The sequence below is a fragment of the Venustampulla echinocandica genome (genome assembly GCF_003357145.1).
Source record: "Venustampulla echinocandica strain BP 5553 chromosome Unknown scaffold_3, whole genome shotgun sequence".
Lineage (NCBI taxonomy): Eukaryota > Fungi > Ascomycota > Leotiomycetes > Helotiales > Pleuroascaceae > Venustampulla > Venustampulla echinocandica.
In genome coordinates, this window is record NW_022474208.1 from 568,819 (window position 1) to 580,665 (window position 11,847).

Below are 11,847 nucleotides of genomic sequence, written 5' to 3' on the forward strand. Positions count from 1 at the left end.
CAATTCAAGGGTATCAAATACACGAGTGATCCACGCCGTTTATTGGGCAATCTGCGGCACGGATCGATCGACGAGCTAGGCGCGAAGGGTTCTGGACCTCGCACCTCGTAAAGCTTATGAAGATCCGTCTCGTCCGTTGCCGCAGCTAGGTAGGACGGCGCGATGCTTGGAAGGTAATAAGTTAGGGGGTTTGGACACTTGGAGTCTAGACTTTAAAAGCCAAACATCTAAAGCCACGGAAAGGGAAATGGGTCATTATCAGGAAATCGATTGCACCTCAATATGGCACAAGACACGTATCAACCGTGTCGTTCATTAACCCGTGCTATATCCCCAATCGTGGGCTGCACACTGAAGCCAAATAACGCGTTTTTAATGACTACACTATCATCATCGTCATAATTGCTAAAATAACACAACTCCAACCTGCCTTCAAAAATCATCCGAGAACTCCATCCCCATAACATAACATGCACATGTTATACAATCAGGCCCATTTTCCAAATGTCCCCCGCGCATCCCCCATCCCCATCCCCAGACCCCACTCAACGCCTAATAAATGCAACACCGCCTTTGTTCTTCGCCCCCTTGGTATCATTCGCCCACTTGCGTCACAAGCTGAAACCTCTTCAAAACAAATCATCTAAAACCCGAATGGGCGCTCAAGCGTTCAATCCTCAAACGCAAGTCCATTCAGCAAAAACGCACCACCGGGCACTCCGGTCTGCGAGCACCAGGCCCCTCCAAACACCTCGCTCACCAACCTTGATAATGGTCTCCCACGTCCCACCGTCACCCTTTTCCAGCGCCTGGCTCGTGCTCTGGATTTTCTCGTCCTTCCTCATCAGCCTCAACACTTTCCCCCCAGGAGACTGGATCGCGAGCTTCGCTGGCTTCTTTGAACTATATGCATTCGTGGTGCTAGGGTTGGATCCCGATGCGGATGAATTGGTTATTGACATGGCCGAACTGGGGCGGATGAATGGGATAGGTGATGTTCCACCGGGATTTGGCGGTGTCAATGAGGTCGAAGATGGATGCTGCCGGACCGCGAATACAAACGTATTGTTTAGAGCCAGGCGGTGGCATTGTGGTTGTGCAACATAAAGATCGTGTCTTTGAGCGTGAGGTGTTGGGTGTCGGGTTAGGAATTCATATGGTGGATTATCTCCTGCATGAATGATCGGAAGCGCGAAAGCCAGAGGATGAGGGATATCTTTGATCGACTGCATGAGCCCACGCTTGCCAGCGTAAATCTTCAGAATTGCTTGTCCTTCGTCGCCAGGAAGCAGTGCTTTCACCGTGTATCGTTTTTGCCCATCAATCCACTCGGCTTGCGCTAGAGCACGCTTTTTAAGCGTTTCACCACTTTCAAAACAGTCACCGTCTGCATCACGTTCAAAAGCTCGTGCTTCAACCTCTGCCACGCACTCGACATCTGCTGGCACGGTAAACTTGATATGCACGAGTTCAAGGTCTTCGATTCGAACAAGACTGGTGTCGTAGCCAACCATCTCCAGAGAGTTCTTAAAGTATGGCGGGCAGGCACAAGGTAAGGCCAGTAGGACTTCGTGGGCAATTGGTGGGCAGAGGTGTTGTTGTTCGTGAACTGCTGGAACGTGTGTCCAGCAAATTTCACTTGGTCGAGCCAAAAACCACCAGCTTTCCCCTTGACCGCCGGCACTAGAATACAGGCTGCGGCGAGGGTGCGAGGGAGCTGCGAGCGAGCAGTCCATCATCCTCCACTGTCCATCCACAACGACAGCATTCCACCAATGGTTTGGACGAGGCATGATCCCCAGCTCTGGAACCTCTCCCGGAGTCTTTAGGTAGCCTCTAACAACCTCGGCATGGATTCCCACAGCGGTGCACATCTCTAGTACGAGAACCGCCACCTCTTCAGCGCATCCGCGCTTGCTTTGGATAACCCTTCTAGAGTCTACTTCACCCTCGAAGTCGTCCTCCCAGGTGATCTTCTCGCTAACCCACGTGAAAATTGCTCTCAATCGCTGAACGTCGCTTCGATACGGTCGACAGACGAATCCTGTTGCCAAGCTAATGGGGTTGGTCATGGGTGGCAGGCTGTTGATGAATCTTGCATTCTTGTCGACTAGGGAGAGATTGACAGCTTGGAAAGCCGTGGGTTCAGCCACAGGTTTCCCATCTGCGCCTTCATCTCCATCGCATCCCTCGAAGAGCTCTTCCACTGGGCTTATGGCTGGGTAGTCCATCATCTGACAACGCTCTTTCCTTTCGATCCGTTCGATTCGACTGAGAGAATTCGACCTATTGACGTCTCGGCGAACCTGGACCCAATCGACACCGCCTCCTAGACCCATATCATTGGCTACGTTATTTGCGTTACTGTTGCCAATACCTCCTGCGATCGATGTAACCCCATTAGGCATAATATTCCTTGCAGAACTGCCAGGTCTTGATGCATCGCTCACTGCAATGCTGCTCCTGGCGCTGGCAGCACCGGTCTTGGCTGATTCAATAATCTTCTTGAAAAAGCCGCTCTTCTTCGGCTTAGGGGCCACAAGACCACCAAGCATACTCTCTGACCCTACGTTTGACCCTTGCCATCCAGCTTGCGATTGTGGACGTGAAGGGCCAGATGCGTGGCTTGTATGGTATGAGATTCCTGTAAGCGGAGTCTGAGGTCTACTATTCCCAAAGTCCACTTGACTACCATTAGCACCCAGGAATTGGTCTCTCCTGGATCCAAATGCGCTTCGAGAGCGGCCCTGGAGTTCTTCCTTCTTTCTCGCGTAGCTACCGGCACTCGTGGAGGAGAACCCACCGGCCGATGCTCCGCTCATAAGACTCCGGTCAGTCATTTGGGTGCTTGAGGTCATATTGGTAGTTGTACTCCGACCTCCTGATGAAGAGCTTGTCGAATTAGTTTTGGTAGTAAATGTCCTACCCAGCATTGATCTTCCGACCTCGTAAGCCGATTTGCGGTGGCGAAGCTTAGGTTCTGGGGGCATATTCCCAACCACAGATTTTGGTCGATCATATAGGCCCATTTTCGATGGAACAGAAGGTGGATGGTCATCTTCTTCGGGAGGGCGTGGGCTACTGGTGTGCATCTTGTTTAAACGGTCTTCCATCCGTCGAACATAATTGCTTAGTTGAGGCGGAGGCTGGTCCGCCACATAGCTGGATTGGGCGCCACCCATATACGGCTGATCATCGTGATCATCATCATAGGCATTCAGCCCGCCAATTCCTATCGCGGTATTCGGCCTTGGTGCCTTATTTCGCCTTGCATTAATATACGTTTGATCAAAGGCCTCTGGAGACCAGGGGTCTAGTGGTGGTTCTGGTGATTCTGTTGTACGTGACACACCCATATCATATAACGACGACATGACATCATCCATAGCCGAACGAAGGGGAGATGGGGTGAGACCAGTAGCTCCAGGGGAGGGCGGACATGGAGACGTTGCTCGTGGGGTGTGGTAGTTTCCATTGCGTTGCGTTTGAGAATTCATAGAGCCATGGGATGTGAAGTTGGTTCGATGGGGAGGAGGAGGTGGGGGTGGAGGTGAAGATCCAAGATCAGATTGTGGCTCTAGTGAAGGCGGTCGATATGGGCGATACTGGAAGGATGGTGCGGGAGACGGCGCCCTGGATCCATAGCTGTCACGATGCATCGGCGGGGCTGGAGACGGAGCACGCGACCCATAGCTATGAAGTTGGGGCGACGGTGCTCTTGAAATAGTACGGTGCATTTGAGGTGACGGTGCCCTTGAAATGGTACGGTGAATATTGGGTGATGGTGCTCGGGATATCGAGAGACTGTCTTGCTTCTGTAGCTCTGCTCGTCTTGCTGCTGCCGCATCTGGTGCAGCATAAGCCTGGAATGGCTTTCGGAAAGCCTTGCTTTTGGTTTTTTGCGGGGCTTGGGGATTGAAGGGATTCGGGCTCGGTGAGCGGTCTGGCATAGGACTCGATGATCGACTCGTAGGAATAAAGCTTTCGTCAAGTACTTCGACAAAGTTCGAAGGGAATAGCCCCATCATGCGTTTATCCCGCCTCAATCTGCCCATCCACCACGACCCATCGCCGGCATTCAAACATTCTATCAGATCTCCTTCGACAAATCCAAGATCGCGTTTGGACTGGAGCACGGTCAGCACGATGTTCGACGGTATACACAAGGCGGGCTCTATTTACCTCGCCGCCGTACGAGTACACGGCGCGACACCAACACGGAAATCTCGAAGGAACAGCCATGTTGATCTAAGGACATCTATAACCTGGAGGCATAATGCGACGCTGGAGATGGGAGATTATTGAAGGTTGGAGTTGACGAGAACTTAGAACATAGAAGTCGGAATATTGACATTGCCCAGCAAGGGTTGTGTCGCTCGTGTGAATTGGCGGCGGAGAGCTACCCCTGTCAAAACAGGGACCGAGATCGGACGTTGCCACAGCAACAAAGCTACGCCTGAACGCAGTCTAGCGCCTGTCGCCGCGCCCAGTCCCGAGTTCCAGTTACAGGGCGCATTACAAGTACAAGTCTTATTCTTAGGCGCAGGAACAACTCCAGGCCAAGTCAGGGACCCCTTCGATTCTATCGATATTTCTTCCGACCACTATCGCCATTGTTCTTTGCTTTTATACTCGAGCAATATCAAGGCATTATTGTTGCCCCGTCTATATGCGACAAGTCGTTATTTACTTTCAACCCACTTTGGCAGCGCTGCGACCCGGTCCTGGTCCGTGCCCGTCCCTGAGACATCTTGGGTTGTTGATGGCAACGCTGACAGCGTCCCCTCAAATCCGTTTGCTCTGCCGGGAGTAAACATAACATTGTTCTGTTCAACTCTTGCTCTCTTCTGAGTCTATTGCCTCGTTTCCCCCAATTGCGCCTTCTTTGTGGAATTTGCTCTTGCAAATCGCTATATAGCAAACATGTCCTCAGAAGGTGCAGCCAGCCAGTTCCAGGTGCTCGAGGAGCTCGGGAGCGGTAGCTTCGGGGTGGTGTACAAGGCAATTGAACGCAGCACCGGGGAGATCGTAGCAATCAAGCATGTCGGTATCCCCGCAAAGTATCCAATTGGCTACGACTGACTATCTTTAGATCGATCTCGAGTCCAGCGAAGACGATATACAGGAGATCCAGCAAGAGATCTCGGTTTTAAGTACCTGTGCCAGTCAATACGTTACTCAGTACAAAGCCAGTTTTCTTCGGGGCCATAAACTATGGATTGTAATGGAATACCTTGGTGGGGGATCGTGCTTGGACTTGGTAAGAATACGTAGTTCCCCATCGATATACCAAGCTAACTCGCCACAGCTCAAACCAGGCTCATTCAACGAAGCCCACATCGCAATCATATGCCGAGAGTTGCTCCTTGGACTTGAATATCTGCATCAGGAGGGGAAGATCCACCGAGATATTAAAGCTGCCAACGTATTACTATCGACCGGTGGAAAAGTCAAACTCGCAGATTTTGGAGTCGCTGCCCAGCTCACGAATATAAAATCGCAACGGAATACGTTTGTCGGTACGCCGTTTTGGATGGCGCCAGAGGTTATCCAGCAGGCTGGGTATGACTTCAAGGCAGATATTTGGTCGCTTGGTATTACTGCTATGGAATTGATCAATGGGGAGCCACCGAATGCGTCGGTGCATCCGATGAAAGTATTATTTCTGATTCCGAAAGCCCCCGCCCCGAGGCTGGAAGGATCACAATACAGCAAGGAGTTCAGGGATTTTGTTGCTCAATGTTTGGTTAAGGATTGCGACCGACGGCCGAGTGCTAAAGATTTATTAAGGCATAAGTTTATTCGATCCGCAGGAAAGGTTGAGGCTCTCCAGGAGTTAATTGAGAGGAAGCAAGAATGGGATGGTGGTCGAACAAGACCCTCGCATCCTAGACTTTACGAAGAAACATTGTAAGTTTATGACTCCTTTTGCCCCTAATTCCCCACTAACAATAACAGAAATACTATGACGCCAAAAGTCGAACCTGATGAGTGGGTGTTCGATACTGTCAAGGCACCAACCATTGCCGCCCGCAAAAACACCACCAAGAGGAGGAAGTTGTCTGTTATCCACGCCAATGGCCAAAGCATTGATGCGGGTCCCGAAGACGCATTTAGGAGACTCGACCTCAAGGACGCGCCCTTAGAGTATTCATCCCCTCCGCCCGCCACAGTCAAGAAGAACACTGTCCGCCGGCAACCTTCAATAATGCAGATTACACCCACAAAACAACGTCAGCCAAGTAGTCAAAAGAAGCCCCTCCAGCCAGATTTGAGTTTTGGAAATAGTGGTTCTACTGTTCGGCTTTTCCGTCGAGTATCGGACAACTCCACATTAGCCCAGGTCAACTCCGACGTCTCTTCAGTGACGACCCGCGACGAGAATAGGCCTCCGATGACCGAGACCGTCGGCAAGGAGGCAATTATGGGCAGGCGGGTTTTCAACAAAGTTGTGGATCCGTCCTTTCAAGAACTCCATGCTCAAACTGGCAACCAAGCCAAGCGAGAGGCTCTTTCCCGGCTAGCCCATGCTTGGAGCGCTCTCGATGCTGTCGATCCAGAAGGCGAATACCAATTCCTTAAGGCCATGCTTGAGAAAGTCCAAAATGATCCAAAACTATCTTCGCTGTTGTCTACACCGAAGGCTTCTAGCAGAGACGGAACACCCCAAACATCACCACAGAAGCCCGGGGCAAAGCTCGTCTTAGCACAGAACAACCCACATCTCAAGAGCCACCGTCGGCGACAATCGAGCATGCTTGCCGAACCCGACTACAAGGAGAAACTCTCTAACCTACCTGGCCAAGCCGTTCCAGGAATGGAACACACCAAACAGCTCACGGACGTGCTCTATGGACGCTGGGCCGGCGGATTGAGAAATCGATGGCCAGCCGTCTAACCAGTGACATCAGCATATATCGGCGCATGTTTTTATATTGCATCATTGCAGGAGTCGAATAAAGGTTTTCAGCACAGTTTTTAAGTTTTGCATAAATATGGAGAGACGCATAGAAGTTCAGGCGGTTTGGAGTAACCCTTCTGAATTGCACATCCTATCGATTCGCAGTATTAATCTGCAGGATCTGATGAATTCATGATAATGTCTTTTTATTGCGTGTACTTTGATTTTTTTTAGCACTTTGGGTTAGGGGAGGCTGTTTGTATAGTAATGTATGTGCGAGTAGCAAGATATATCTCTAGGTAGGTACCTAGGTACTTTATTAGCAGGGCAATCGAGAAGGTTGGAATTAGTTGAGCATTTTGGCTTTCTATGAGTCCTGTTTATAATATATATATCTCATCAACCCTTACCAGTTCACAGAGTTGTCATGGATTAGGCTCTAGTGATGACCAAGGCCAAGCGTCTTACATATTAAGAGCTAGATTTCCGCTGTGACAACTGCTGTCATATGTGAGTTGTGTGCATGAAATATGAAGCGCTGTGCTTGCCCCATGTAGTAGCCAGCCACCACCATCGCTGACGTCAAATATACTGACATAGATACTGTTATGAGCATATTTAACCGCTTGGTGATAAGACCTTGCTAGGCTTTGGATTTGGCGATTCCTCATGCTTGATCCAATAGTAGCGCCAACTGTGAGGCAATGTCCTGTGTTCAGGGACACCTTCTGTAAAGCACACCCAGTAGAGCGGTAACTGGATCGACTCTAATCTACTTCGTTATACTTGACTCTTGAAGTTCCTGTATCACTAACGCTATTAGCTTCTTGTCTGTGTTAGAATTCTAGAAACATATTCTAGCACGAACTGACCTACAAGTCTATGAACCGACGAAGCCCAGCCAACAAAGTGGCAGTCTAAAGAGCAGGACTAGCAGTAAGGCTAGTATTGTCACTTCGTTTGTAGTTCCGCAAAGTCAAGTCAACATTCATTCAAGTGTACTGCCTGCCACCTCTAATGATCTATGAACAGGAACGGAAACTCCTCCACAAATTCGATTAATAACGCTGAATGCTAGCGATAGCCTCTATATCATGACCTATTTTCTAGTATTATTAAAGCCAATAACTAGCTAGATTAACAGAGATGGCAATAGGTCATGTACTTGGATTTCATGTATGATAGATGCCGCAAATGATACAGAGATTGGAAGGGGACGAAGTGTTGCCTTGTGAAGGCGAGCTTCATGAGAGACAGTGGCTCCTGCCTGCCGCCAGAGTTGCAGCCACTCGATGCATCCACGTTTTTGGCCTAGCGGGAAACTTACAGCGATGTCTATGACCAGTGTAAAAACGCGTTTTCTTTTTAACCTAGGGGGAATTTCATAAAGCCTAGGAGATTTTGAGCTTTCCCTGCTAATAGATGGAGGCCGACACAAAAAAAAGACACACAAACTTCGCCAAAGAAGCTGTCTAAGGTTCAATTCTCACCCAAAATTTATTTTGGGACTTTTTGTTTTCAGAAGACGGAGGTAATGTTACGGGCTACGCCTTCAGATGGACTATGCACCTCAGCAAGCAGACCCACGTCACCACGTGCACTAGTGCCTGAGCATATAAAACAACTTCTGTACATCCGCTCTTAAAGTTTCTTCTTCCTTTCTTTTGTATATATAATATACACAGTATTCAGTAATAACTCTTTTGACTTAGTAGATTATTAGAGTCTTTCACAGAATTATAAGGTAGCGCTTCTATAACTAGTAAGTTCTTGACACCAATGTCTACACGAATGCAAGCACGGATGCCCCTGAATAGGTAGATGCTAGATAAAGAGCTAAGCAAGTAGGGAAAGGCAGAGCCTATATACTCTTGCCAAGCTTGCCATGCCCCTTGAATTAGCTAAGCTGAACTAGCATCTTCTAGTCACTACTAATCCTTTTAAGTGCCTCCACCATTATTATGTAACAGTTCTACTAAACCCACTTCTTTTCCCCTTCTAATCTTCTCTCTTTTGTTCCGCTCTAAATATTAATCCAATAATTATGGCCTTCATCGACGACGGCCTAAAATCTGCTTGAGTATAGACAAATTGAAGAAAGCCTTCGTAGTACGCTGCAATGCTTCCCAGTCGATCGGCCTGCTAGCGATAACCGTATACCCTTCATTAACGTACGACTTGTTCTTCTTCAATTCGCGGTTATCCTTAGTCTCATCCACTAGCTCTACAACACCCTGCCGAATATCCCTCACATAATATTTCGCCTCCTTCGCTTTCTGACTAGCAACTCCTGCAATACTACCAATCACGCTCTTCATCTTCGCCGCTTCATTAGCAGCCAGCATCATTCCCCCAACATCTAGCCACGGACCTGGCTCAATTTGTGAAGTCAAAGTAAAAATTCCGCCTCCTACAAGTGCCGTCAGGACCACGGCGAGTACTATCACTGATACCCATTCCCAAGCCAATCTGGGGCCGGATCCGTAGACCTGCCACTTCACAGGAAATGAAGTGGTATTGCAATTTGGATCAGAAGATACGGTCATATTCCAGGCACCGGTAGTGAGGAGGTGTTGAGTTATAGTTGCCATAGCTATAGTAATACCAGCTATGTCGTTGACGGCTAGGATATCGGGGTTGAGAAAGCTAAGCCGACGCGAGATGAGAACCATGTGATAAACAAGACCTGTTTGAAGTAGCCCATTTATTCGCCCTACAGTACTACCTAGTTGAATAGCAAGGGATTGAGCGCTAGCACGGTCACCAATAGAGGGTGCGAGGAGCACCGGAGTCGAATTCATATTTTTGCCATAATTGTTGATCGAAACATCAATATCACCCATGTTCACTATCCAGGTACCAACGGGAAATAAGGCTTGATTGAGAACTACTGCACAGGTGGCTCCTGTGAAGTTCAGAAAAGGAATTTCTCCAATGGGGACAATAAATTTAGACTCCGTTGGAGACGAGTCTGAGGGACCATTAACCTGGCAGTAGCGCATTAGCTAAGTGCACATTAGACATCGAAAACGAACCTACAGGAATAGTACCGATGGGTATGGAGCCATTCATGGCTAGACCGGAAACGCAAGACGTTGTCAATATTGGAACGGTTATATTTATCAAACCACTCCAGCCAGAGGAGTGTTTGTAGTATGATTCTGGTCCATTCGCTCGCAGGTTGGTGAAGATATCTCGAACTCTGGACTTTTGGACTGAAATAGACTGCACAGTTGACCCGTTAATAACCGTATTGATACCGGTTATAAGTCCGTCTACTTCGCTAGGTATTGGTAGCCAGCCATTTGGACTACTTGTATATAGGTGTGGAAGGCCACCCAGGAGAGGCAATGTCGATGCAGCAGCTAGAGCTAGAGCTGCATCCCAGGCACTGCCGCCGCTACCAACAAGATTTTGACCTGTATTCCAGTAGTTCATCCAATCAAGCCCGTTGAGCATCATACATGGCGAAGTTATTGTCATGGACTTTCGAACATCATCAGTCAACCGCCAACCGCCCCCTGCTCCATTAGGATACCACCGTGCCTTTGGAATTCCCACAGTATTGACAGCCAAGGCTAAAAGCAACACACAAGTTGAGACCCCCAGACACGCGATAAATCGAAAAACACCCCAGTATCCCAATCCTTTCCAGCCGAGAACTGAGCACCGTGTCCAAAAATTAAGAATGCAAGTCCAAGGTTGGGTTAACTCCTCTTTAAGCTGAAAATCTATCATATTGACTCCCGAGAACCTTGAGCCTAACGCCATCCATACGGTGAGGAAGATTGATGCAGTGTGTTTGAGAGAGGCCTGGACGAATACATCAAGGACTTTATTAAGGAAGCCGACCAGCGCCAGTTGAACGTCGACATTTATACCAAAGCCGAATATAGAGGTATCGCTGAAATTAAACGTTCTCCAACTTGCGCCGAAAAATATAGCACTACAAGGATAGTAAGCCACGTTCAGTTTGTAACAAATCAAGTCACGAAAACACATACAGTATAATGGCAATCGTCGGAAGTACTTCCCGTACAACAACTAGACACGACAATGAACTACGATCGGCCTTCAGACACAATTTAGCATCCGGTTGTTTCTCAACCTTATCTGACTGCCAACATCTTTTCTTGCCAGGCCCTATCTGGGTTTTCGCAACATCCTGCCCCGTAACTGGTTGGAGAAAGCGCTCGGTGCTCGCATCAGCCATGTTGTGAGTCGTTCTGCGTGACTCGGGCTAGTGTTTCCAAAGAAGAGAAATGTGTCCCATCGACTTGGAAGGAACGACGGATCTTCTTTGTAGCGAAGCAGAAGTAGGATTGTATCGCTAACAATCTGATGGATCTGTTCACCTTGGCGACCAATCAAGGGACCGGCCCGCCCCGGGACAACCGCCCACCCTAGTCAATCGCCCAACCAAAATTTCGTAGTGACCCCCTTTTCTCCTTCTAGATCCACCACCTGTGACTGACAGTTGGCATAGTGCCCAATCCTTCACACCCTTTAAGGTTACCGCCTTACGATTTCGCCAGAAAGTCATTTCCACCAAGGATATTTTTTACTACCAGGGGCTGCTGGCAGATTGTTTTGATGAACGATGAACGATGAACGGTAGATAACGGATAATACCCATGTATATATAAAAACAAAGAGTTAAATATAGGTAGGTACCTACTTTATCTACCTAGGTACCTTACAGCTGCCTTGCCGGCCGACCTGCGCTCCCGGTACCTTGATATGATAGACTTTAGGTAAGGTAGGTTCAGTACATAGTACATACCTAAGGTACCTAGGTACCTTAGGTACTGTAGTGCCTAGGTAAGGTTCTACTCATCGTCTGTGGTTTGGGTTGGATGTCTCGGGCGCTTCCTTCATCTTTCCTAGTGTATGTCGGCCGAAATGGCAACGACGAGTTCAAGGAATAATCATTCTATGATAAGAAT

General features: G+C 48.5%; 3 protein-coding genes across 3 annotated transcripts; 1 reads left to right on the forward strand and 2 right to left on the reverse strand.

Annotated features, from left to right (window-relative positions):
• Positions 1-677: 677 nt before the first annotated feature.
• BP5553_05810 (SH3-domain-containing protein) lies at positions 678-4,242 on the reverse strand (the record flags this gene model as incomplete). The annotated part of the gene is made up of 2 exons (XM_032014433.1): positions 678-4,127; positions 4,183-4,242. 2 exons carry the CDS (start codon positions 4,240-4,242, stop codon positions 678-680), a joined length of 3,510 nt encoding a protein of 1,169 aa, XP_031869114.1.
• A 681-nt stretch (positions 4,243-4,923) lies between these two features.
• Positions 4,924-6,898, forward strand: BP5553_05811 (Protein kinase-like (PK-like); the record flags this gene model as incomplete). The annotated part of the gene is made up of 4 exons (XM_032014434.1): positions 4,924-5,043; positions 5,093-5,260; positions 5,309-5,910; positions 5,959-6,898. 4 exons carry the CDS (start codon positions 4,924-4,926, stop codon positions 6,896-6,898), a joined length of 1,830 nt encoding a protein of 609 aa, XP_031869115.1.
• A 2,054-nt stretch (positions 6,899-8,952) lies between these two features.
• On the reverse strand, positions 8,953-11,114 carry BP5553_05812 (uncharacterized protein; the record flags this gene model as incomplete). The annotated part of the gene is made up of 3 exons (XM_032014435.1): positions 8,953-9,888; positions 9,941-10,847; positions 10,906-11,114. The coding sequence occupies 3 exons, from the start codon at positions 11,112-11,114 to the stop codon at positions 8,953-8,955; spliced, it is 2,052 nt and encodes a 683-aa protein (XP_031869116.1).
• Between the last annotated feature and the right edge of the window lie 733 nt (positions 11,115-11,847).